Source organism: Aotus nancymaae, unplaced genomic scaffold (assembly GCF_030222135.1).
Source record: "Aotus nancymaae isolate 86718 unplaced genomic scaffold, 86718_ANA_hifiasm-v0.15.2.pri h1tg000100l, whole genome shotgun sequence".
In the NCBI taxonomy this organism is placed as follows: Eukaryota; Metazoa; Chordata; class Mammalia; order Primates; family Aotidae; genus Aotus; species Aotus nancymaae.
The window spans coordinates 413,695-440,327 of NW_026988515.1; the positions used below are offsets into that span (position 1 = coordinate 413,695).

At 56.8% G+C, this 26,633-nt stretch overlaps 1 protein-coding gene across 1 annotated transcript in view; it reads right to left on the bottom strand.

The window, feature by feature from the left end:
• Positions 1-25,693, bottom strand: part of KCNG2 (potassium voltage-gated channel modifier subfamily G member 2) — a 28,903-nt gene extending 3,210 nt beyond the window's left edge. Inside the window, exon 1 of the mRNA XM_021673011.2 lies at positions 25,052-25,693. Within this exon, the coding sequence (XP_021528686.2) occupies positions 25,052-25,693 (642 nt within the window). The remainder of the gene's footprint in view (positions 1-25,051) is intronic.
• Positions 25,694-26,633: the final 940 nt, after the last annotated feature.

Consider the following 26,633-nt stretch of genomic DNA (forward strand, 5'->3'; position numbering starts at 1 on the left):
GGGAGGGAAGGGAAAAAATAAAAAGAAAAATATGACTCATACATTTGGAAAGGCAACGGAAACTGCTGTGAGAGTAACCAAATGTCAAACTTAACAGAATGAGATTTCAAAGCAGCGACTATAAACATGTTCACAAAACTAAAGGAAGCATAAATGGAAATGCCATAAATAAAGACTGTTGGTAAAGAGATGGACATTAAAAAAAATACCCAAATGGAAATTCTGGAACTGAAGAGTGCAATAATTGAAATAAAAAAAATTCAAAATCACTAGAAAAGTTTAACAGTAGATTTTAACTGGCAGAAAAAAGAATTAGCAAACATGAAGATAGTGTGACAGGAACTATGCACACTGAAGAACAGAGAGAAAAGCAAACAGAGCCTCAGGAAATGCAGGACACCATTATCTGCACCAACGGACGCATGATGGGACTACTCGAGGAGAGGAGAGAAGGGAGAAGAAAGAACACGCAAGGAGATAATGGCTGAAAAAAACCAATAGCTACACATCCAGGAAGCTCAACAAAGTCCACGTCAGATAAACACAGAGACCTGCATATGGACACATCATAATAAAAGTCATGAAGGTCAAAGACAAGGAAAAAGTATGAGCAAGAGCAGAACAAAGATGCAGATTCGCTCACAAGGAACCCCAACAGAAGCACAGCTGACATCCCAGCAGAAAGACTGCAAGCCAGGAGGCAGTGGGGTAACATATCCAAAGCGCTCAAAGGGAAAAAAACCCTGCCAAGCAAGAATTCTATATCCAGCAAAGTGACTGTTCAAAAATGACAGTGGAAAATATACACTTTCCCAGGGAAACAAAAATTGAGAGAATTCACTGCTAGCGGACCTGCCACATAAGAAATGCTAAAGAAACTGTTCAGGCTGAAGGCAGGGGACCCAGATAATAATCTGAACCGACATAAAAAGTGTTAGTAAAGGCAATTATGTAATTAGAAAAGACACTATAAACGCATTTTTTTCTTTTCTTAACCGACTTGAAAAACAATTGTATAAAAATAAGATGTACATAATGTATTGAAGTCTACGGCATATAGAAATGTAATCATGTGCAATGTGTTTGCCTATAAAAGCCCAAGGGAGATGTGTGGGAACAAAGGTGTAATGGTCTAAGGAAATACAGACAGTGAAGCAAAAGCATTAAATGTAACAATGTATATCGCAACAACGGAGGGAGAAAAGTGAGGACAGCTGTACAGGCGTAACATCTCCGTCTCACTGGAATCAAGTTAGCACAAATCTGAGGCAGGTTCTGATTATCTGTGGTCTCCAAAGCAACCACTATAAGAAATACCAAAAAAAAAAAAAAAAAACTTTAAAATCTCATTAGTGGGCTAGGCTGTGGTGGCTCACACCTGTAATCCCAGCACTTTGGGAGGCCAAGGTGGGCAGATGACCTGAGGTCAGGGGTTTGAGACCAGCTTGGCTAACAAGGCAAAAACCTGTCTCTACTAAAATTACAAAAATTAGTGGGGTGTGGTGGCGTGCATGTGTAGTCTCAGCTACTTGGGAGGCTGAGGCAGGAGAATCACTCGAACCCAGGAGGCAGAGGCCGCAGTGAGCTGAGATCCCGCCACTGTACTCCAGCCTGGGCGACAGAGTGAGACTCCATCTCAAAAAGAACAAACAAATAAATATATAAATATCATTAGTGAAATTAAAATGCTCCATTAGAAAATATTCACCCACTGCAAAAGAAAGCAGTTAAGGATCCAGAAACAAAGTGACCCGGGGGGCAAGTGAAGCAGAAAAGAATGGCAGACACAAACCCAACTGTGTGACTGAATAACACTCGATGTGAATGGAATGAACCCAAAGGTAGACTGGATTTTTAAAATAACTGAACTGTATGTTGTCTACAGGAGACGCATTTTCGATTCAAAGGAACAAACAGATACAATGGAAAAAGATGGGGAAAGAGACATCATGTAAATGGCAACCACAGGGAAGCTGGGATGACTACACTAACAGACAAAGCCCACTTCAGAGCGTCCTTAGAGATGATACGTAATGAGAAAGTCAGTCCCTCGAGAAGACACAACAATTAAAACGTATGCACCAATAACAGCAACAAGCAAATGCAGCAGAAACTGAAGACAAACGGAAACAGGAACAGACGTTCCATAACTGTTTTTTATTTGACAGGAGTTCTCTCTCCGTCGCCCAGGCTGGAGTTGAGTGGTGCGAGCTCGGCTCACTGCAACCTCTGCCTTCTGGGTTCAAGTGATTCTCCTGCCTCAGCCTCCCGAGTAGCTGGGATTACAGGTGCCCGCCACCAGGCCCGGCTAATTAATACCCCACTTTCAATAACAGACAGAACAACTACACAGGAGACTCAAGGAAACCGAAGATGTGAACACCGTAAGCGAAGTGGACCTCACGGATGTCTGCAGAATCCTTCACCCAACAACTCAGGATATATTTTTTTTCAATGTGCACAAGGAACAGTCTCCAGAAAAGGCCACATGCCAGGCCATAAAACAAACCTCAATAAATTTAAAAGGATAGAAATGAGACAAGTATACTCCCCATTCACAAAAAATTTTAGAAATTAATAAAAAAATTGGGAATCTCACAAATATGTGGAAATTAAACATATCCTTAGATAATCAAGAGGTCAAACAAGAAATCAGAAGGGAACGGACTTGGAGATGAGGAAGAGTGTAAGACGCAGCTGGAGCAACGCTTCGAGGGTCAGGGCAGCAGCTCACGCCTGTGATCCCAGCACTCTGGGAGGCCGAGGCAGGAGGGTTACTTAAGCTCAGGAGTTTGAGACCACCCTGAGCAACATGGCAAAACCTCATCTCTACAAGACATACAAAAACGAGCTGTGTGGTGTGCACACATGTAGTCGCAGCCACTCAGGAGGCTGAGATGGGAGGATCCCTCGAGTCTGGGAGGCTGCAGCTTCAGTGAGCTGTGATGGTGCCGCTGCACTCCAGCCTGGGTGACAGAGCGAGATCCCGTCTCAATAAATAAATAAACAAACAAATGAAAAAAGGAAAAATAATGCTTAGAGGGAAATTTATAGCTGTCAGTGCCTACAAGGAAGACTAAAGATCCCTAATTAATAAGCTAATACGCCAGCCTAAGACAACCGGGAAAACAGAAGTAACAAAGATGAGGGCAGGCATAAAAACCGATGAAACCAAAGGCTGCTGCTTGGAAAAGTTCAAAAAAATCAACCAATCTGTAGCTAGTTTGAGCAGGAGAAAAAGAGAGAAGCTTCCAATTACCAGAATCAGAAATGAAAGTGGGGACGTGACTCCTGCCCTCATGGGCGTAAAAAGGGTAGCAAAACAGCACTGTGAAGAATCAGGCAGCAACACGGTAGATGACGGATCCGTTCACAGAAACAGGAGGAAGAAACCGAGAATCTGCACAGACCCATCATCAGTGAAAACACTGAGTCAGAAACCCTTAAACTACCCACCACGAAAAGCACAGGGCGAGACGCTTCACTCTGAATCCAAGCAGTGGAAGGAGCTTACAGCCACAGAAAGGATGTCTTGTCCTCCGCAGCTGGAGGCCGTTACCCCAGCACACGCACACAGGAACGGAAAACCAAACACGGGGGAGGGAGCGAGGGAGCAAAGGCTGGAAGATGTGCCGTTGGGTGCTGTGCGTGGCACCTGGGTGGCAGGTCTGATCCCACCCCACACCTCAGCATCACACAATATGCTTCGCTAGCAAACCTGCACACCTACCCCCTGAATCTAAAATAAAAGCTGGAAGTATTAAACAATTACAGAAATAAAGTTTTACTCATAAGAATACCAATTCCTCACAGATGATTATGAAAACATGGAAGTGGAGGGTATGCTTCCCAGCTCATTCTATGAGGCCAACATCGCCCTGATACAAAAACCAGACGAAGCATCACAGGAAAACCACATACAAATACAGACGTAAAAAGCTTCCACCAAGTATCAGCAAGCTGAATTCAGCAGCGCAGGAAAAGAATTAGACATCAAGACAGAGTGGGATTTACCTCAAGCACGAAGGCTGGTTTAACATCTGAAAATCAGTTCCCGTAACACGTCGTATCAGTATCATGAAAAGCAAAAATCACACAATCAGTCAACTGGTGCAGAAAGCTTGACAAAACCCGACATCTTTCACGACAGAAACAATCGACAAACAGGAAACGTCCACAGAAAGGGCACGTACGCAAACCCCACGGCTCTCATCATACGTGGTGACGACAGACTCCGGGCTCCCTGCATTCAGGAACAAGACACGCCGGCCCTGTCACTTCCAGTGGACTCTGTATGGGAGGTTCCAGCCAGGGCGATTAGGCAGGTTTAACAGAACGTGTGCAGACGCCAGTGGGCCAGTGAAGAAGGTCATGTGGGTTCACAACTGACAGGATCTCATATATAGACAATCCTTAGGAATCCACTAACAACTCCATGAAAACTCGTGAGTTCAACATGGTTGTAGAATATGCGACAACAGAAATCAGTTTCCTCTTCATACACCTGCAATTAACAACGTGGCTCCACTCACAACAGCATCAAAGGGAAGACGACGCAGCAGGATAACTGTGACAAAGAACAAAAGGACTTACGCTCCGACAGCGACCAAACATCGCTCAAAGAAAATGTAAATGTTCACCAGCGTGCTCAGACCATTCAACAGGGAAACAGTTTGCTGCCAAGCGGCAATGGGGTGCCTATATCCACACGCAGAAGAACGCAGCTGACACTCACTGAATCTACGCAAAAGGAAGGAAGAAATGGGCCGAAGCACAAAATGTGGGCGTGAAAGTTACAGAGCTCTCCGGAGACGCGCGGTGGAGTCTTCATGACAAAGGACCGCGAAAGTTACAGAACTCTCTGGAGACGAGGGGTGGAATCTTCATGACAAAGGACCGGCCAAGGGCTAGGAGACGTGGCATCGAAAGCACAAGGAACTGAACAGAACTTAATAAAAATTAAAAACTTTGTGCTTCAAAGGACACCAGCAAGAAAGTGAACAGACAACACACACAAGGAATTATCTGGAAATCAGATACTTGATAAGGGACTTGCGTCCAGGGTCAATAAGAAACTTCCAGCTCAGTAACAAAAAGACAACCCAATTTTTAAAACTGTGCAAAGGGCGGCCAGCGCGGTGGCTCACGCCTGTAATCCCAGCACTTTGGGAGGCCAAGGCGGGCGGATCATTTGAGGTCAGGAGTTCGAGACCAGCCTGGACAACATGGTGAAACCCTGTCTCCAGTAAAAACACAAAAAAATTAGCCGGGCATGGTGGTGGCCACCTGTAATCCCAGCTACTCAGGAGGCTGAGGCACGAGAATTGCTTGAACCTGGGAGGTGGAGGTTGCAGTGAGCTGAGACTGCCTGGGTGACAGAGCAAGACTCTGCCTTAAAAAAAATAAATAAATAAATAACTGGGCAAAGGGTCTGAACAGACATTCCTCAAAGAAGAGCTGTGAATTGTCAGGAAGCACATGGAAGATGCCTGACGTTACTGGTTGTCAGGGAATTGAGAGTAAGACCCTCAGGCCCACTAGGATGGCCAGAATCACGAGCCGAGATGGTGGCAGGTGCCAGTGAGGATGTGAGGATGTGCCTGAACTGGAACGGCAAATGCTGCTGGGAACCTAAGATGGTCCCATCGCCTGGACACATTCTGGCAGCTCCTTAAATGACCAAGCGTAGTCACCAGCTGCCCCAGCCCTGCACTCCTGGGTATCTGCCCATGAGAAAGGAACACAAACGAATGTTACAGCAGGTCATTCCTAACAGCCGACAGACAGAAACTCCCAAACGTCCATCGATGAACCAGTGGATGAGCAAAATGTGCGGTGTCCAGAGGATGTGGCATTGCTGGTCACACAGAGGAACGAGGCACTGACACGCTGCATCACGCTTGGCCCTGGAGACGTGAAGCCACGGAAGCCTGGCACCAAGCGCCACGTGCCTCACAAACCGGTTCATGTGGACTTTCCGAGGAAGGAAACCCAGAGGCAGAGAGGGGATGTGTGGCACCCTGGGGAGGGGCCGGAGTTACACCCAAGGCTTGGGGCTTCTTTTGGGGATGAAAACATTCTAACATGAGCAGTGGTGACAGCTGCACAACTCTGTAAATACGTGGGAGGCCACTGACGTGGACGCTTTAAACGTGAATTGCACGCAATGTGATTTATATCTCAATAAAACTATTAAAAAACACTGGATCTCTAGGCACGTCCCAGGGTGTGTCGCTGGCTGGGCTGCCGGAATGCAGGCTGTGAGTATGCCAAGTCCTTGGTGGGGGCATCGAGGAGCCCCTGGGCATTTGCTGCTGAGCAGAAGACACAGTCCTCTCACCCTTGGGCCAGGCCACAAGCCGCAGAACCAGCGTATCCAGCGGCCTCTCTCACTGAGGGGGAAGCTGAGGAAATGCCACCGCCAGGTCCAGCTGCTTCCCCACCTGAGTCCTGGGCGCACCTCACGCAGGGGTGAAGAGGCACTTGCCCCCAGCAGAGCCTGGCCCTGGTCCCCATGAGTATCCTAACCCAGAAGCCTCATACCTGAGGCTGGGGACACAGGCCCAGCTGTCACCAGGTGGGGCGTCAGCTCCCGGGCAGATATGAGGCTTTGAATGGAGTCCTAGCTCAGCAACCTGTTTCTAAAAACTGCAAACATCTGTCCTGGGCTGCGGGGCAGAGAGGTGAGTGGACCCCACACGGCTGCCCCCAAGCCCTCAACTGCCCGTCCTGTAGGTTCAGGGTCAGGGCAGATTCATGACCCAGCCAAGAGAACTGGGCCCGGGGACACCTCTGCTCCCATGAGCACGCTGTGAGCAGGACGCAGGAGCCCCAGGGACACCTCTGCTCCCATGAGCACGCTGTGAGCAGGACGCAGGAGCCCCGGGGACACCTCTGCTCCCATGAGCACGCTGTGAGCGGGACGCAGGAGCCCCGGGTGCCCCGTGGTGGGTCCCACAGGAGGAGCACGCTGTGAGCAGGACGCAGGAGCCCCGGGGACACCTCTGCTCCCATGAGCACGCTGTGAGCAGGACGCAGGAGCCCCGGGGACACCTCTGCTCCCATGAGCACGCTGTGAGCGGGACGCAGGAGCCCCGGGGACACCTCTGCTCCCATGAGCACGCTGTGAGCGGGACGCAGGAGCCCCGGGTGCCCCGTGGTGGGTCCCACAGGAGGAGCACGCTGTGAGCAGGATGCAGGAGCCCCGGGCGCCCCGTGGTGGGTCCAGCAGTCAGCCCTTCCATCGGCCCTTCCGTCCACCTCAGTGTGGATGAGCCGCAGGCCTGGCCTCTGCCCTGATCGTCTCCTGCGGTGTCCTGGGAAACCCTGGCCGGTCGCTCACTTTCCTGCTGATAAGCAGGGGCAGCGCTCAGTGCCCCGGGACTTCTGCGTGGGCAGGAGCTGGCACAGCTTCTGTCTGTCCCGGGGAGCCCGGGGGGACACGCCCTGAAGTCTGCAGTGCTGGGGTGTCTCCCCTAAGCCACAGCTCCTTGGCTTGGCCCCCTCTGGCACCAGGATTGGCCTGAGGCCCACGCTGAGCCGGGTATAAGGAGGGCGGAGGGCTGCAGCGTGGAACATGGTGGGCACAGGGAGCCGGGTGTGGTGGCGGAGGGGGCAGGCGTCCCAAGGCCATAGCTCTCCTGGCCAGCCTGGGCCCAGGGCTTCACGGACACCCTGTAGGCAGTGTGAGTCCAATCCTGGATGTCAGCTCTTGCTGGGTCCCCTGCCTCCCCGCCACATGGAGCCTCTCCCTTCCCCTAGGTTGAGGCCAAGTCCTGCGCCATAAGGGCTGGCGATGAGTGTGCTGACATGTCCCTCAGCTGACACCCTGTCCTGCATGGAGGACACAGCTGTCCCCAGCCGGGTTCTCATCCTCAGTGCCTGACCTGCCTCCGCCAAGCCCACCCACTCCCCTGCCTGGCACCCACCTGCCTCTGTGCCAATGCCCTCCCCATCACGAGCCACTCTCCTTAGCACAGCGTCCCTGGAAAAGGATCCTGTGGGGACCCACACCCAGGGCCAGGCTGGTGGCAGTCAGAGAGTCCAACAGGAAGGGCCCCCAGGGAAGCTCCTGGAGCAGGGGTAGTCGCAGTTATGGCAGGGGCACAGTGAGGGGCTGGCAAGGCCTCTCTGCCTTCTAAAAGGTTCCTTAGACCAGGGCCAATCACACGCACTTTCCCTCACACTTGAGTTCCCGGGAGTCCCTCGCAGAGCCTCCTGCACGGGAGGGAATGAGGATGGACGCCACTGTCCCAGCCCCACTGTGGCCTCATAAAGATGGACCCGCTGTCCCAGTCCCACTGTGGCCTCATAAAGATGGACCCGCTGTCCCAGACCCACTGTGGCCTCGTAAAGATGGACCCGCTGTCCCAGCCCCATCGTGGCCTCGTAAAGATGGACCCGCTGTCCCAGCCCCACTGTGGCCTCATAAAGATGGACCCGCTGTCCCAGCCCCACTGTGGCCTCACAAAGATGGACACTGCTGTCCCAGCCCCATCGTGGCCTCGTAAAGATGGACCTGCTGTCCCAGCCCCATCGTGGCCTCGTAAAGATGGACCCGCTGTCCCAGCCCCATCGTGGCCTCGTAAAGATGGACCCGCTGTCCCAGCCCCATCGTGGCCTCGTAAAGATGGACCTGCTGTCCCAGCCCCACCGTGGCCTCGTAAAGATGGACCCGCTGTCCCAGCCCCATCGTGGCCTCGTAAAGATGGACCCGCTGTCCCAGCCCCACCGTGGCCTCGTAAAGATGGACCCGCTGTCCCAGCCCCACCGTGGCCTCGTAAAGATGGACCCGCTGTCCCAGCCCCACCGTGGCCTCGTAAAGATGGACCCGCTGTCCCAGCCCCATCGTGGCCTCGTAAAGATGGACCCGCTGTCCCAGCCCCATCGTGGCCTCGTAAAGATGGACCCGCTGTCCCAGCCCCACCGTGGCCTCGTAAAGATGGACCCGCTGTCCCAGCCCCACCGTGGCCTCGTAAAGATGGACCCACTGTCCCAGCCCCATCGTGGCCTCATAAAGATGGACCCGCTGTACCAGCCCCACCGTGGCCTCGTAAAGATGGACCCGCTGTCCCAGCCCCACCGTGGCCTCGTAAAGATGGACCCGCTGTCCCAGCCCCACCGTGGCCTCGTAAATATGGACCCGCTGTACCAGCCCCACTGTGGCCTCGTAAAGATGGACCCGCTGTACCAGCCCCACTGTGGCCTCGTAAAGATGGACCCGCTGTCCCAGCCCCACCGTGGCCTCGTAAAGATGGACCCGCTGTCCCAGCCCCATCGTGGCCTCATAAAGATGGACCCGCTGTACCAGCCCCACTGTGGCCTCGTAAAGATGGACCCGCTGTCCCAGCCCCACCATGGCCTCGTAAAGATGGACCCGCTGTCCCAGCCCCATCGTGGCCTCGTAAAGATGGACCCGCTGTCCCAGCCCCATCGTGGCCTCGTAAAGATGGACCCGCTGTCCCAGCCCCATCGTGGCCTCGTAAAGATGGACCCGCTGTCCCAGACCCACTGTGGCCTCGTAAAGATGGATGCTGCTGTCCCAGCCCCATCGTGGCCTCGTAAAGATGGACCCGCTGTCCCAGCCCCACCGTGGCCTCGTAAAGATGGACCCGCTGTCCCAGCCCCACCGTGGCCTCGTAAAGATGGATGCTGCTGTACCAGCCCCACTGTGGCCTCATAAAGATGGACCCGCTGTCCCAGCCCCACTGTGGCCTCGTAAAGATGGACCCGCTGTCCCAGCCCCACCGTGGCCTCGTAAAGATGGATGCTGCTGTACCAGCCCCACTGTGGCCTCATAAAGATGGACCCGCTGTCCCAGCCCCACCGTGGCCTCGTAAAGATGGACCCGCTGTCCCAGCCCCACCGTGGCCTCGTAAAGATGGACCCGCTGTCCCAGCCCCACCGTGGCCTCGTAAAGATGGATGCTGCTGTACCAGCCCCACTGTGGCCTCATAAAGATGGACGCCGCTGTCCCAGACCCACTGTGGCCTCACAAAGATGGACACTGCTGTCCCAGCCCCACTGCAGCCTCAGGGCCGACCTAGCCCCAGACCTGGGCTGGGGGCCTTCCTGGGAGTCTGCGGCCCATGGGCACAGCTGGCGGAAGTCCTGTGGACCAATCCCAGCACGCTGCCCCAAATGTGGTCCCCACACCACAGACAGAGCCGAGTCTGGGCCTGGCGGGTGCTCCCCACGGCTTCCTCCACCCGAGGCCTAGGTCTGGGGCATGGGTTTTGTCCTAGTGTTTTAGGGACTGTGGTAAAATGTATGTAACAAGACACCATCTGAACTGTTTTAAAGGGTGTGAAGTGCATTTGTGGGGGTGTGCGGCCGTCACCATCTGTCTCCAAGACTATTACCCAGTGAGCCCGAGCCGGTGGCCCCATGCGCTCACCTCCCTCTGCAGCCTTCCCTGACCACGGACCACAGTGAAGTCCTAACTGACACTCCAGGCAGGTGGGCTGCTGTGTGGATCCCTGGCTCCTGTTCATTCCTGAGCCTCACAGGCCCTGGGGAAAGTCGGGGAGCCACCCCCGAGCCCCCATCTGTGCCCAGGAGCCCCTGCAGAGCCCTGCTCCACCTGGCAGCGTGTCCAGGGGCAGGAGGCTCGAGGGACAGAGCTCAGGGCCTGGGTGCTCCAAACACCGGGGCTCTGAGCCCTCGGGATGCCAGGCTCGGGCATCCATGGTGTGTGGGTGCCAGGGGGACTGATCCGGGTTTGAAACCCAGATGCGCCCGGTGGGGGTGCACTGGGACTTGGGTGGTCAGAAAGTTCCCGGCTCGGGAGGCGCCCAGGCCGAGTCGTCCCTGCCACATCTGTCTCTGCGAGGTGGTCACCAGGGAGGCAGCAAATTCAGGCCGGAGTGAGGCCTGTGATCCTCGAGGAACCAGCATGGGGCGTCTCAGCCCAGGGCGTCCTGGAAACAGCCCCGTGGCTTCTGCGCCCAGGGCAGCCAGCCTCCACCTCCACTGTCTCAGTGTTTCTGTTCCTGTGTCCTCTCCCCATGTCCCCTCGGACGTCTACCTCATGTCCGCTATGTTCTTGTCCCCGTGTCCCCTCGGGTGCCTCCCTCATGTCCCTTCCCTGTGTCCCTGACCCCATGTCCCCATCATCATCTCCCTCTTGTCCCCTCCTTATGTCTCTCCCAATGTCCCCTCCCTGTGTCCTCTCGGGCACCTTCCTCATGTCCCCATGTCCCTGTCCCTGTGTCCCTGTTCCCATGTCCCTCCCTGTCCCCGTGTCCCCACAGGCATCTCCCTCATGTCCCTTGTGTGTCCCCGTCCCATGTCCCCTGGGCAGGTCACTGGGTTGCACACCCAAGACTGAAGCCAGGCAGCCTGGCCCCAGCACACTGCTCTAACCACCGGGCGATGCTGCCCTTCCACAAGAGCCCTTCTGAGGAATCCCGTGTCCCTGGCCAGGCTCGGGGACTGGCGAGGCAGGAGCACCCGGGCTGTGTGTGTGTCCTGAGCGCCCCTCACCCACAACAAGGAGGGACCCAGTGCAGCTGCACCCACAGGGTCAGCAACTGCCTGGCCCGGGTCCACCGTGGTTAGAAAGAGCCAGCCTGCATAGCCACAGGTGGGACGGTCGGTGGGCACCGTTTCTAGAACTTTCAACCCAGAAAACAGACCCTGGTTGATCAGATTTGATGCCTCTGGTCTCCTTGGCCAAAAATCAGGTAAGAAAACGTCTGCATTGAGCCTGGCTCATCCATTTTGAAGCCCACACTGCCCCCACCCCCTGGTTTTGTTTGGCTTTTCTGTGCGTTTTAATGGACAATCAGGGTTTTCTGTGGGGTCCCAGGGCCGGGCACCTTCCGACTCTGCCCCGAAGCCCCCGGCTCCTCCGCAATGTCCTGTGCTCTCCCAGTCTGAGGCTTGTCTTTCATTCTCTTAACAGTCTTTTGTGAACAAAAGTCAAAAGAATTTTTTAAAATAGAGATGGGGGTCTCACTGTATTGCCCAGGCTGGTCTTGAACTCCTGGGCTGAAGTGATCTTCCTGCCTCAGCCTCCCAAGTGTTAGGATTCCAGGCCTGAGCCCCTCCCTCGGCTGAAAGCTTTTGATTGGAATGAAGTGCGGCCTAACCGTTTTCATCTTTCACAAATCGCCGTCTGATGCCGCGTCTAAGAACTCCTTCCTCACTCCGCGTTACAAGTGTGGTCTCCTGTTTTCTTCTGACAAGTGTTATAGTTTTAAATTTTATGTTTTATGTTTAGGCCCATGGTCCATCTCGAGTTGAATTTTTGTATAAAATGTAAGGCATGGGTTGTTTCTTTAAAAAATATATATATATATATACGAAACTTCAATTGTAGCCCCATTTGTTGAAAAGACGATTCTGGGTGTCCCGCCTTTTCACTTTGCCAAAAGCCAGCTGGCCCCATTTGTGTGGCTCTGTTTCCGGACGGTGTCCACAGCCCACGTCTGTCCTTTCCCCAGACGTGCCGTCCTGTGATGCTTTAGAGTAAATCCCGACAGTAGGCAGTGTGAGTTCCAACCGGTTCTTTTCAAAATGGTTCCTGGCGCTTTCCGTAAAGATGCTGGAATCAGCTTGTAAATATCTGCAGAAAATGGAATTTTGAATGGGCTTCACTGAATCTGGGATGGATCACGGGGAGGACGGACACTTTAGGCACACCGTGTCCGCAGTGTGTGGGCACCGCAGGCCTGCTGATTTCCTTCATCGTGTTCTGTAATTCTCAGCATACAGATGGACCCTAGACCTAGGCTGTGAGGCTTGGATGTAAGCATTTCATGGTTTTTGTTGCTATTAATGAACTTTAAAAAATTTGAATTCCAATTGTTCACTGCTAGTATATAGATCTTGCAATATCGATTTCTATTCTGTGACTTGTTAAACTCTTATCTTTCCTAAGCTTTTCTGTGGGTTTCCTAGGGTTCTACACAGACAGTCCTATTCTCTTCCTTCCCAGTCGTGTGCCTCCTACTTCCTTGCTCCACTGCTCTGCCCAGGACTTCCAACACACAGTGCTGAACGCGAGTGGGGAGCGGGCTCCTCGGGTTGGTCCCTGTCTTAGTGGAAAACAGTCTTTGCGATGAACGTTGTTAGCTGCAGGGTTTTCTGGTAGATATTCCCCATTGGGATAAGGAAATTCCCGTCTATTCTAAATTGCTGAAAGTGGTTTTAAAAAAATCATGAACGAATATGAATTTAGTCAACTGCCTTTTCTACATCTGTTAAAATGAACAGCTGGCATTTTTCTTTGGTGCATTCATATTGTGGATTACAGGGATTGGTGTGTGGATTACAGGGATTGGTGTGTGAATCACAGGATGTTTTGTTCTTCCTGAAGTTTTGTGGTTTCACTCCAGAACTGCCTAGTATCGCCGCGCAGCAGCACCCAGGGGCCCCGTGCTGTTCGGCCTTTGGTGGGAGTGGGACTTCGTTTCTTCCCTTTCACCGTGGAAGCTTTTAGAATGTTCTATTTTTCCCTGAAGTTTCAGGATGAGAAACCTTGGCATGAGTGCATTTCCATTCAGCGTGGGGGATTCGTGCCCCCTTCAGGATAATCCCGTCTTGAATTCTGAGCCGCCCTCCGAGCCATGACACCCTTTCTCAGTCTCACCATTCTGGAACCCTGGTCAGCTGGCGTGGGACTTCTGGATTAACCTCCCAGGGATGCATCTTTTCCCCGCCTTTTCATCTTTGTCTTTGAGTGGTATCTTCTTTCCTAAGTGTGTCCTACTTCTTTTTTGATGAGGGCAATCCCATTTTTAGCTTCTGAGAACTCCTCTTCACCCTGGGTTCCTTTTTCATGGCATCTTGTTCTTGTTTCATGGATGCAGCCCTGCTCGGCCCTCTTGGCATTCCTGATAACTCCTGTTTCCCCCAAGCCCATGTCTATCCTTCTTACAGGCTCCTCTCTTTCCCTATGCGCCTCCCTTCCTCGAGAGGGGGCACTAGCATGGGACGGACGCTCTGCGGCCTGGGTGGGGCTTACCAACCACTGGGTTCACTGTGAATGCAGACAGTGCTGGCCTGCGTCAGCCCGGAGCACTGGCTGATGTCGTTCTCCACTTCGGGGTGCTCAGTTTCGCCAGAGACGGGGCTGGAGGTCTGGCTGCAGGCATCCTGGGCAGGGAAGGGTGAGGGCTCCATGAGCAGGTTCTCCCTCAATGCTTCCTGCAGCTGGCACACTACCACCCTCCAGGGGCCTGACCCCACATCCAGGTCTCCAGAGAGGTGGGAGAGGCAGGAGCTGGGCTCACCACCTGGTTTCTTCCCCATTCCAGCCTCAGTCCAAATATTTTTACTAGCAAAAAACCCCTAACGATCAGGAACGGAAATGTTCTGTATGGAAGGAGAGCAGGCCGAGTAAACTGTGGTATTGCCAAGTGGAGGAAGCTAGCACGGGGATGCCCTGGGAGATTTGGTGCATCCAGCGTCCTCCCTGCTGCTGTGAAGAAGCCGGTCCCCAGGCAGGATGTACAGTGAAGTCTCAACTAGAAAATACGGTAAATAGGAAAAGAACAGCAAGGCAGTCTCAGCACCCTCCCTATGGCTCTCCATGTGGAATGGGACAAATGAGGGTTCAGCTTTTCCTCCCAGGCAGTTACACATTTCCTGGCACGTCCACACCACACGGCAGGAGCAGGGCCATCGGGAACCACAGTGCGGGACGGGCGCGTCCACACCACACGGCAGGAACAGGGCCATCGGGAACCACGGCGCGGGACGGGCGCGTCCACACCACACGGCAGGAGCAGGGCCATCGGGAACCACGGCGCGGGACAGGCGCGTCTACACCACATGGCAGGAGCAGGGCCATCGGGAACCACGATGGAGGACGGGCACGTCCACACCACACGGCAGCCCCAGTGCCATTGGGAACAGCAATGTGGGACGGACAGTATGGGGACAGCCATCTGACGACAGTCTCAGGACGCAGCCGCGGGAACCCAGGTGCCAGGCAGAGTGGGCGTGCAGCCCGGTAGGCAAGGGCAGCAGAGGATGGAGTGGGGGCAGGCTGGGCAGGCACAGAGATCGCGACTGGTCGCCTTCGGGAAACTAACTGGGCTGGGAGCCCTTCTCAGAAGGCGAGGTCCCCTCTGACATGGTGTCCGCCCTGGCACCGACCTGCTTCTATTTCCTATTGCCAGTAAACAGAAGGACCCAGCCACATTTCCCCAGTAACCACGGCTGCAGCTGCACCTGTTACCCCGAGGCTCCAGAGACACTGGCGTGGGTGCTCCTGGGCCTCTGTTCTCAGTTCACAGAAGATTCCACGGCTTCAGCCTGCCAGGAACAAGGCTGATTCTGAGTGCTGTGCCTCTTGGTGGGGGGCAGGGGTGTGAGAGCAGGGAGGTCAGGAAGGGCCGGGTGCACTTGTCCCTGAGACAGCAGGCAGCCAGCCCTGCCTGGTCGCTGATGGGGAGCAGCCCAGCGTGCAGGGACCTCGCAGCTCGTGGATTTCCCTGTTGGGGTCTGAGGTCTATTTAGCGTCTAGTCAAATCCTCAGCCTCCTGCGTCCCTTTGCTGCTGCCTGTGTATTTCCTGGACGCTTCCTCTCCTCCACCAACCCACCCACTGGGCAAACAGCCGCGGCCACCAAGAGCCTGGAGCCGACCCTGGAGGGACACGGCCTCACCGATGGGGTCACTTGTTCAGCAGCGACTCGGCAGACTTTATCCTTTCACTCCCTAAGTACCTGAGAGAAAATCCTTACTGACTCAGTTTACTGTGAGTTTCTAACAGTTTGAAGTGAATTGGGGTTTATTCTTTTCAATCATCTACAGAAAAGGCCTCTTGCAGCTAGATGAAGACAGAAAAGCAAAGAATATTAAATCCTTGTCAGGGAACAAGCTGTGTCAAAGCAGCTCTGCAGTCCTTTGCATGAAGACTGAAGGTGCGCATCTGGATTACTGCACAGCAGCATTGGACTGAGGGGAGCCCCCGGGGCCGTCCGTGCTCCGTGGTGTTGGACTGAGGGGAGCCCCCGGGGCCGTCCGTGCTCCGTGGTGTTGGACTGAGCGGAGCCCCCGGGGCCGTCCGTGCTCCGTGGTGTTGGACTGAGGGGAGCCCCCGGGGCCGTCCGTGCTCCGTGGTGTTGGACTGAGGGGAGCCCCCGGGGCCGTCCGTGCTCCGTGCTGTTGGACTGAGGGGAGCCCCCGGGGCCGTCCGTGCTCCGTGCTGTTGGACTGAGGGGAGCCCCCGGGGCCGTCCGTGCTCCGTGCTGTTGGACTGAGGGGAGCCCCCGGGGCCGTCCGTGCTCCGTGCTATTGGACTGAGGGAGCCCCCGGGGCCGTCCGTGCTCCGTGGTGTTGGACTGAGGGGAGCCCCCGGGGCCGTCTGTGCTCTGTGGTGTTGGACTGACGGGGGAACGGGAGTGAACAGAACAGCCCAGGAGAGTCCAGGAAGAGGAAACAGAGTCTCCTGAGTGATCCAGATGGAGGTGGGAAATACTGAGCAGAGAGGACAGTCCCCAGCCAGGGCCACACCCTCAAGCCTGGGACCACAAAGCAAGAACACGCATTCCCTTTCTCCCGCCAGGGTGCTGCCTTTCCCAAAACCACCCTGGCCTGCCCTGCACCCCTCCTCCACCCAGGCCCCCCCCACAGAGCTGCGTGGCTTCTTCCTAGCGGATCCCTTTGTGAGCCTCCCGGCTGTCTCTGCAGACCAACAACTCCTGCTGTCATCAGAGGAGGGCAGCCCATGGAGGGCACCCCACCCCACAGAGCCCTCCCATGGCTGCCACACACGGGGCCACACAAGGCTTCGGTTTCCTGGTTTGCGAAAGGGGAGAGAGACCTCGCTGTCTGATTCTGTGTGCCGAGCGCCGTCCAAGCAACACACACATTCAACTTAATCTCAACAGCTCTGAAGAATCTGCATGTGGTTGATGAGGAAACCGAGGCTCAGAACAGAATGTTTCAAGCCCTGTTGCTGTCTCAGCCAGAGCTGGGAGGGAGCGCGCGTCACACTCAGGGTCTGAGAACTGAGCCAGCTCTCGACTGTGCCTCATATGGTGGCGAGAAGAGACCGGGGACCTGGGAGGGATTTTATGGACAAAGAACTGGCCAGGTGCAATAGCTCACGCCTGTAATCCCAGCACTCTGGGAGGCTGAGGCGGGTGGACTGTTTGAGGTCAGGAGTTCAAGACCAGCCTGGCCACCGTGGTGAAACCCCGTCTCTACTAAAAATACAAAAACTTAGCCGGGTATGGTGGCAGGCCTGTAGTCCCAGCTACTTGGGAGGTTGAGGCAGGAGCACTGCTTAAACCTGGGAGGTGGAGGCTGCAGTGAGCCGTGATCGCACCACTGTACTCCAGCAGAGGCGGCAGAGTGGGAAGTGCTTATATCAGGGATTTGAGGGTTTCTGTGTGTGTGTGTCAGACTAAAGTGATAATCCCAAACACAAATCTCCCATTTCCCATCAAATCTGCAGGAAGCAGAGCAGAAAACGCAGCACTTTAATCTTCCTCCCTGCCCGGTGGGCATCCAGGTCCTGCTGCTTCCAGGCCTCCTCGAGCTTCCTCAGTGTCTCTGATCCCTTGACGGGGCGCTGAGGGCTGCCAGGGTAGGCAGCCGGCCACACGTGCAGGAGCGCTGCCATCACTGGGCCCTGCCCGCCTCCCGGAGCTCGGCCCAGCGGCACCCTGCAGCCCCGTGACACACCTGCTGCGGGTCCCCGCCCGGCGCCAGCGGGGGTCTGTCCCTGGTAAAGAACAGCCACGGTGTGGCCTGGGCCCTCCCTGGTAAAGAATAGCCACGATGTGGCCTGAGCCCTCCCTGGTAAAGAACAGTCACGGTGTGGCCTGGGCCTGTGGCCTCTAGGCTAGGACGGTGCTGCCCACCCCTCTGTGCTGCAGGTGTCCAGGCTGATGGGATGCAGAAGGATGCAGGGGCTCCACCAGGGCATCACAGGGGCTGCCTGCCCCACCCTCTCCTGCCCCTGGGTGGACACGGATGGCACCCATGGGAGGTTCCTGGAATGTGGGAGGGCCACGGGCTGGTCCTGCGCTTCCCACTTGGACGCTGCTGCAAGACGGGGCGTCGGACGCTCACCGAGATCCCCAGGTTTGGATCTGCTGTGGCCCTAACGCAGCCCTTGTTATACCTCACAGACGGGAAGGGGCTGCGGCCCCGTGCAGCTGCGTCTGCTCTTTCTGAAGAAATCAGCTCTGAATGCAGAACCTGCCACCCGGTGCTCAGGCCCGGGACAACTCTGCTGGCAGCTGTAGGGTCAGGCGAGGACTTGCCATGCCCCCATCCTGCCCTTGCCACGTGGCCGGTCAGGGCGCCAAGGGTCCCCCAGAGGACAGGATGTAACAGATGTGAGCACGTTTTGTGCTGCCGGGAAGTACGATCTGTCAGCTTGCAGGGCTCAGCCTCACGCAGGTGCAGGGGGACAGACACCCCAACAGCGGACCCCGGAGGCCTGCGCCTGACCCTCCCCAGTGCAGGGGACTCCTCCTGCCTGGCCGCAGGCTGGGACCTTTCTTCCGCCTCAGGCTCGACGGAAACCACAGCTCTTCTGGGTCTCCCGGTGCTGGTCTTTGGGTTGGAGCTCAGACCTGGGCTCTGCTGGTCCTGTGTGCTGACTGCAGCGTGGGGCCTCCCAGCCTCCCGGACCGGGTGAGCCGACGCCTGCCAATCAGCCGCTTTCTAGGCCACGGCTTTCATCCTGCACCTCCAGAGAACCCTGATCAACACAGCTTGGCATCTGCGATGTCTGCCCACATGCAGAAGAAACTTGGCCACCAGCTTTTAAAGTTGTTGCAAAAATGTTCTCAGTCAGTTCAGTGCTTCAAATCCCAGTCATGAAATCTATAACTAATTATATTGGTCTTAATTTAATTATGTGAGTTTAAAAGAAAAAATCAATTCACAGAGCCAAAAATCAGCCTGAATGTACAAGGAAGCAACAGATTTTGAAAAACAACCTCCAGCCACAAACCTCCACAGATGGCGGGTCTCCAGCGGGAGGACGCACAGCCTGTTCTGGTCTCCAGCCAGCCCGCGGGTGCTCGCACCATCCAGGCCGCACGGCAGCCCCCGGCACAGACGGAGCATGCAGCTCTGTGGGCACAGACGCCGCCGCCGGTGCCCATCTCCCCACAGCGCTCAGATCCTCAAGGTGCGTGTCACCAGACCACATCCACTGGCAGGAAGCCGACAGAGCCCACGAGACACCAAACCACACCACATCGCTACAATCTTCACCTAATTCCACCCCAGACACACGTTTCTCACGAGACACTGCTCCCTGCCAATTATCCCGCAGCCATTAGGGCCGATGGCAGCTGAAGCCCGCGATCCCGTCCATACGTTCACGGGGCACCTGCGGCGTGGGGGGCCTCCTCTGGGAGCAGAGAGGTGGCGTGGCCTCCTCCAACAGCCGTCCACGGCCTAAACTCCCAGAGGCCACAGACTCTCTGGAGGCCCCACAAGGGCAACGGGAAGTGCATGGCTGGGGCCGGAGGTGGGAGGTCCTGCCTGGCTCAGCCTCGGCCAGCTGGGAACAGGTGACAACTCCCACTCCAGCTCTGATCTCAGGCCCATTCTGTCCCTACAGCCTGGATTTAAACGTCTACACCACGCTATAAAGCAGCCTGAAAAGCTGGGTCGCGCCAGCACCGGGCTTCGCAGCCTCACAGAGCCACCAGGAGCTGGGCGCCGTGGGGCAATGAGACAACGTGGCTTCAGGACTCGGAAGGGCTGCGTGCAAACACGCCTAGGCTTCCTCCAGCCCCGGACGGCAGCACCGAGCTGTGGCACGCGTGCCCCCTCCTCCGGGCGCTTGGACCCTGGCGACTCCCAGGTGTCAGGGAGGATGGCAGATGTGCGTCGGGCACATCAGGAGCTGATGGGCAAACGTGGTTGCCAATGCGGGATGCACGGCAAACCCAGCAGCCCTCAGCCTGGGGCTGCAGCACAGAGCTCAGGCTTGAGTGCTTTCACGACCGTGGTAGGCTGGATAATGGCCCTAGAGAGGTCCACGCTCTGGTGCCCGTGACCCGTGAATGCATCACCTCACAGGCAGGAGGGGCTCTGCAGGTGCAAGTGGGACTGAGCCAAGGGCCTTGAGATGGGAGATGGTCCTGGGTGGCCGGCGGGCTTAGGGTCCTCAGGAGGTCCCCACAGGAGCGGGTGCTGGAGGTGAGAGGAGGCGCACAGGGAAGCAGAGGACAGAGTCCTGCTTCTGGAGGCAGGGGAAGGGGCCACGCGCCCACGGCCCCCATGAGCTAAACAGGCAGAAAACGGCTCCCTTGGAGCCTCCAGAAGGAGCCGGCCCTGCCACGCCCTGTTTTCACCCCAGGACCCCCACCGTGGACTTCCGCCCACCAGAGCTGTCAGAGAATGAAGCTGTTGTCTGACGCTAAGCGGTTTGTTTTGTAGCAACAGGGAGCACGCAGGATGACTGTGGGCTGTGCTCCCAGCAGGTGTGCTCCCAGCAGGTGTCCCCAGCAGGTGTGCTCCCAGCAGGTGTGCTCCCAGCAGGTGTCCCCAGCAGGTGTGCTCCCAGCAGGTGTGCTCCCAGCAGGTGTCCCCAGCAGGTGTGCTCCCAGCAGGTGTGCTCCCAGGAGGTGTGCTCCCAGCAGGTGTCCCCAGCAGGTGTGCTCCCAGCAGGTGTGCTCCCAGCAGGTTTGCTCAGCAATGCCCACATTTGTTGTTTTTTAAGGCAGGGTCTGGTCTGTCACCCAGGCTGAAGCGCGTTGGCACAATCGTGGTTCACCGCGGCCTTGAATCCCTGGGCTCAAGCAATCCCCCCACCTCAGCCTCCCGAGTAGCTGGGACCACAGGCACACACCACTGCACTTGGCTACGCTTCTGTAGCAATGGGGTCTCCCGTGTTGCTCGGGCTGGCCTCCAACTACCCTGCTGTGCTCCTCCGGCCTCAGCCTCCCGAGGTGGTGGAGGTGCAGGTGCGATCACAGCATCCGGCTTCATGCCCATGTCTAACAGCTTCCTCTTTAGCCAGATGTCCCTGCTAACCAGGTCTAACATTACTAACATTACTGCTACTTCAGGACTGTGGGCTCTGGTGCCCTGGGCTGAGGCCGTCTGCAGCTCTGCCCACCAGGCGCAAACCACAAAGTCTCCGGTGGAAGGCAGAGGAAGGGCCGAGAGGTGCATCTGTGCAAGGGAATATTATTCGGCCACAAGAAGTCAGGAAACCTGGACGTGAGCTACCACGTGGATGAACCTTAATAAGCCGGTCACAGAAGGACAGACTGTGATTCCACTTCCAGGAGGTCCCTGGAGTCCTCAGAGTCCTGGACACAGCAGCAGACGGGGGTGCCAGGGCTGGGGTGGGGAGTCCGGTTTCGTGGGGACAGAGCTTCAGTTTGGGACGATGGAAAAGTCCTGAAGATGTTGGCATGGCGGCTGCCGACAGCAGCGAACGGCTTAGTGCCACTCAACTGGGAGCTTAAAATGGGTTAGAATGGCAACTTTTCTGCATAGTTTGCCAAAATAAAGAAAGGAGGGTGGATGGAATATAAGCCTTTTTCCTCCCAGGAGGCAGTGACACCATTTCCTATTTCTTCAGCACCCACTGTCTGCAGTGGGCCAGGCATTTCGCCACAGCCCAGGGGCAGGGGACTCAGCAGGGGGCAGGCACTGAATCCAACCTGTGCCCTGGGCTTCCCGAATTCTCTGAGGCACCCAGGAGACCCTGGGAGGCCGTCCTGGCTAGACTCTGGCTTGGGGTCTCCCCAGTGTCTGCAGAGCTGTGTGTAGGGTGCTCACGGCTCCTGCACCCCCACTCCTGCACCTCGGACAGCACGGTGCGTGCAGGAAACCCCGCAGAAGCCAACCCTGTGTGGCAGCTGGACCTGATCTCATCAGAGAGCTCACATTTCGTCAGTAGCACCGGCTCCCATTTCTCAAGAACTGGTGTTCTGGCAAACAGCACCGAAGCGCTCGCACCAGTGTGCTCTCCAGGGAGCACTGAGTTAGGGTCCCACCGCCCACCCTCAGTGGCTGGCTTGGGACGGTCGGCCAGCGACTCAGCTCGTCTGAGGCCTGAGCTGGGCAGGGGCTTGCACTGTCTGGGATTCAGCATGTATTTAATTATAAGCGAGGCTGAGCGATTTTCGTGGGAATCACCAACATTTTACTGTTCCCCACATCCCATCAATCAAGTGGACAGGAGGTGACGTCCTTAACTAGCCCCTAGCTGGACGCTCGGAAGCGCCCTGGCTTCTGGTTTTGTGATGTCACTAACGTCAATTCTCACGCTGTGAAATATTCCCTTAGGACGGGGGTAAGAACCATCTTGCTCGGCTCTTCACCCACACAACAATCACTTCCGAAAGAGACCTTTATTTGGTCAGCTGCGGCAGCTGCAACACTCGGACACGTGTCACCAGGCCCCACACAGAGGGCGACTGCTTCTTAACTGGACAACCGATTTAGGGACGTGCATCAGGAGGTGTGAAGGGCTGGGTGCCACAGAGCCCGGGGTCGTCCCTGAGAGGATCTGGGGTTTTGGGGTTCACAGCACAGGCTAGGGCTGGTGTTCCTGGGGTGACTTCTGTAGCTGGTAGAGCCCAAACTTCTCAGATTCTCTAACGTGACACAAATGAATTTTCCTCCTGGACATCCGACCGAGGATATCCAAACACTTGGGCACCTTTTGGAAGCATAACCAGGACCTGGACCTTATGAGGATGACCAGGGAAGGCAGCCCGGACGCCAGACAACCAGACTGCAGCAAGCGGCTTCCAAATCTACGCTGACCTCAAATGTGCACTGGGGCCACGGGCTTGGGTCAGTTCAGCTCCTTGCTGTGCCTTTCAATGACAAGGTGTCCCCCAGGCAGCCACAGGCTCTGCGGTGCTAAAGGTGGGCGCTCTGCCCCGTTAGGGGTGCAGGGGCCTCCATGCAGTCCAGGGAGGCCAGTGCCGAAGGGAGGGGTGCCCAAGCCCCACCCTGGTGGGGTGCTCTGCCTCCTGGTGTGGCCATCAGAAAATGCAGGGAGACTTTTCCAGAGCAATACCCAGCTACGTCATGGCCCCTTGTCCAGGAATCCCACCACACCGACAACACAAACCCCCAGGCCTAGGGCTTGGTACTCACGGTCCTTCCCCAGACACTTCCAGAACGTTCCACGACACACACTGGCAAGCTTTCACCTTGTCTTGCCTCCTCATGGTAACAGAGGTTGATCCACAATGACACACACTCTGCACAGGCCTTCTCAGGTTAGTGGGGACAGGATGGATGGGTTAAGAAGTCCAGGAGAAGGGCAGGAAGATCCACACCCAGACCTCAGCACCCAGACCTCAGCACCCTGACCTCTCAGCACCCAGACCTCAGCACCCAGACCTCTCAGCACCCAGACCTCAGCACCTAGACCTCTTAGCACCCAGACCTCTTAGCACCTAGACCTCAGCACCCAGACCTCTTAGCACCCAGACCTCTTAGCACCCAGACCTCAGCACCCAGACCTCAGCACCCAGACCTCTCAGCACCCAGACCTCAGCACCCAGACCTCTCAGCACCCAGACCTCCCAGGGTGGGAGGAAAGTCTCATAAGTGCCGAAGCAGGAGACTGAAGCCTCAGCCAGCTCCTGTCTGATAAACAGAATATAGAAAAAAGACTCTAGTTAGGAATCAGTATCATGACTGATGAGATACTAGTCTTACTGAATACCGAGCCTTGATTAAAGCCTTCTTGTACTTTATGCACACTCACTTAGGAACTTCAGGTCGCTGTGGTTAGGGACCGATGAGGGAGGCTATGGGATGTGGCCAGGAGGCAAGAGCATTAATACCTGTGGAACACTGACTGGTGGCGAATGCCGAAAGCCAGCCCTCTGTCACACCTGCATAAGGGTTGCTGGAGGGCATCTAAAATCTCTGCAGTAGCGCCAGTGCTCGGGGAAGCACCCGCTACTCAGCAGACCTTGCAAGGGAACGTTCCCTGTCCTTGAGCAAGTCAGAGAACACTCCACTCCCCTGAGCTCTTGTGGAAGGACTGGTATCAGCCAGCCCATCCCGCGGCTACCCGGGGGGTTAACTGTCTCTGCGGTGCTGCGCTATATAGGCCAGTGTCTGCCTTCACTCCCTCCTTGTGCACCTGGCTCCCCTTTTGAAGGTGGTAAGAGGCAGCATTATTTTTGACGCCTTTGTTCTTACTGGGCAAGCACAGCACACAGCACTGACGCATCGGCCACTTGAAAGCCTTGGGCCCCTTGTTCAGCTACTTGCAAGTCTCGGCCCCTTTGTTCCTTAGACATGTGATTTGCTTGAACTCACCCTATTCTCCCTGCCCCCTACTTTGTACCGATAAAAGTCAGAGTGTCCAGGCCCTTGGGGCCACTACCGGACTCCGTGCCATAGGTGGTAGTGGACCCCTGGGCCCAAACTTTTGACCTCTTTATTTCAGTGTCTTGTGTCTTTTATTTCTACACTCTCTCGTTTCCACACCGGTAGAGAATACCCTCTAGACCCAGTAGGGCTGGACCCTATAACACAGCACCCAGACCTCCCAGCACCCAGACCTTGGCATCCAGACCTCCCAGCACCCAGACCTGTCAGCACCCAGACCCTCTGGCACGCAGACCTCTCGGCACCCAGACCTCCCAGCACCCAGACCTGTCAGCACCCAGACCTGTCAGCACCCAGACCCTCTGGCATGCAGACCTCTCGGCACCCAGACCTTGGCACCCAGACCTGTCAGCACCCAGACCTCGGCACCCAGACCTCAGTTCCATAGCCAGAAGCCTGCCTGGCCCTGGCACTGTCCTCCGGCCCTGGAACAATGTGGTTGGGTCTCCTTGGTGCACAATGACCAAATGTCACACAATTCTCTAGGCCCCGGACACCCAAAATTTTAGCTCCACGTTGTCCAAACGTTGAGGGCCTGACGAGCAGAGCAGTTTCCGGCGGAGGCCTGTGGACCGATGCTGCGTCCTGAAACCCAATGTAACTTGGAGCCTCTGCTGTCTCCCGCTGGGGGGTGGGGTTTGCCAAGACCACCACCACTGGGGCTCCCTCTGCCCCGGTGCCTCCAGCTCAGCCCTCCTCCCGCTTCCCTAACCCGCAGCCCCGCCCCAGCCCCGCCCCGTGCTCACCCGCTCCTCCTCGGCGCGGATGTCCGGCATGGTGCTCAGGCAGAGGCCCACGGCCGTGACGGCCACAAAGGACACGGACACGCAGGCGAAGAGCTTGCCCGCCAGCCCCGAGTGCGGGTCGTCCACCACGTCGCGCAGGCGCCGCCGGCCGCGCTGCAGCCGCCCCCGGGGCCCCAGGGCGCGCGCCGGGCTCCCCTGCGCCCCGCGCTCGGCGGGCTCCGCGCGCGCCTCGGCCGCCTCCTCCTCGCGGCGGCGCAGGCGGCGCAGGCAGCAGCGCTCCAGGCGCGCCTCGTCGATGCCCCAGTAGGCCAGCTCGTCGCGGAAGGCCAGCGCGCACGGGCCCCGCAGCAGCCGCAGCTTCCCCGCGCGCAGCAGCGCCACGATGGCGCGGAAGGCGCACGGGCTGCGGTCGAAGAAGAACTCGTCGCGGCTCACGTCGTAGTCGTCGCACACGCGCAGCAGCTCGTCGTGGCCGCGGCAGGCGCGCAGGCGCTCCAGGCGCGCGAGGGGGCACCGCGCAAGCGCGGCCCAGGCCAGGCGCACGCGGCAGCCGCCCACGTTGATGATGACGTGCCGGGCGCGCGCCCCGCCGCCCACAGCGCCGCCGCCAGGGGGCTCCGCGTGCCCGGGGAGCAGGGCCATGGCTCCATGCGCGGGACCGGACGGACGCAGGGGCTCCCGCCGGGCTCAGGAGGCCGCGCCTGCAAGAGGAACGGAGCGCGTTAGGGCCGCGAGAGCTGAGCTGGGGAGCGCGTCCGCCCGCGGGGATCCAGGCGCTGGGCCGGCTCTGAACCGCGGCCCCTCCGCCCGCCCCGCCCCCGTTCCCGCTCCTCCGGAGGCCCCGCGTCTGCGCCTGGTTCCCGCGGGGGCGCCTCAGGCGTCCGGGGCCCCGGCCCAGTGGCGACCTGGCCTTGAGTCATCGCCAAGAGAACAGCCGGGTGTTCTCCGACTACGGGCCTGGAACAAGTGTCCCACGGAGTTCTGACAAATCGATGCAAACTGAAAAGAGCCGGATGTTTCAGGACGGACCCCGCCGACCAGTAAGGCCGTGGCGATGTCTGGAGGGAGACGCGCAGCCCCCGTTCAGTTTGTGCGCCGCGGACCAGCCACGTCGGAGCACGAAGGGGACCCTACTCGGCGTTCTGTGAGGCGGAGACACCGCAGGGTAGGGAGCTCCGGGAGTCCGTCCCCACCTTAACACAGTCAAAAACGCGGGAAAAAACCGTCAAGAGTCAACTTTTTTGGAACTCCGGAAACTAACCGAAAGCTTGCAACAACCGTGGGACACTGAGAGAGAACAGCTGAGTCTCGGTAACAATAACAACGAACGGCTTTGGCCGTTTCCCATGCCCTGCACCCCGCTCCGCGGAGGTCTTGAGAGTAGCAGCCTGCATTCCCGCTACCAGCACCAGCACTGGAAGGAGACGCACAGGCCTCATTCACTAGGGATCATAATGATTGTGGCTCCGGGGAAGATGGCTCAAAGGGCCTGCCTTCATCTCCTGTAACTTGGAAATCCCCGCCTGGGCAGTTTTTGTCAGAAAACGTTTATAGTTAAGTGTTTTAGCTACTGCTGCCTGAG